At 53.5% G+C, this 493-nt stretch overlaps 1 protein-coding gene across 1 annotated transcript in view; it reads left to right on the top strand.

Moving 5' to 3' along the window:
• LOC101987902 (butyrophilin subfamily 3 member A2-like) overlaps nucleotides 1-265 on the top strand; it is a 20797-nt gene extending 20532 nt beyond the window's left edge. The window contains exon 6 of the mRNA XM_005360475.3: nucleotides 4-265. Within this exon, the coding sequence (XP_005360532.1) occupies nucleotides 4-114 (111 nt within the window). The 3' untranslated portion in view covers nucleotides 115-265. The remainder of the gene's footprint in view (nucleotides 1-3) is intronic.
• Nucleotides 266-493: the final 228 nt, after the last annotated feature.

Genomic DNA, 493 nt, shown 5'->3' with positions numbered 1-493 from the left:
GAGTCTGGGAATCCTCCAGGGGAGGGGCTCACCCCAGGCTCTGGAGTTGTTGACTCTCCCCCAGGGGAGGAATCCCCATTCCTCCCTCATCCTGGTGAGGCTTTTCTCCCATAGTGCAGTTCACTGCCTCTAAGTTGTCAGTGTGAGTCCTTGTGGGACTGTAGAAGCCACAGGCTTTCTTTGGGTCACCAACCAGCTCCCAAGTCCTGAATGGGGACTCGGCATTTATTGTGGATGCTTGGCCTTATCTTGTGCTTGCCGTACTAGCTCTCATTGCTTAGATTAGCCTGTTTCTCTTCATCTCTGCTTTGCCTCAGGACTTTTTACTTTATTTCCTTTCACATATCCTACTCTGTGTGTGTCTGTCTGGTGGCTGCCTGCTGCCCCGTGGCGTCCCCCTCTCTTCCTCCCTTGTTCCCTTCTCCCCTGAGAACCCCCTAGATTCTTCCTCCTCCTTATTCTCTCTGCCCACCAGCTCTGCCCATCCCTCTAC

This window comes from Microtus ochrogaster, linkage group LG2 (assembly GCF_000317375.1).
Source record: "Microtus ochrogaster isolate Prairie Vole_2 linkage group LG2, MicOch1.0, whole genome shotgun sequence".
Lineage (NCBI taxonomy): Eukaryota > Metazoa > Chordata > Mammalia > Rodentia > Cricetidae > Microtus > Microtus ochrogaster.
This window is presented reverse-complemented; position numbering and strand designations above follow the sequence as displayed.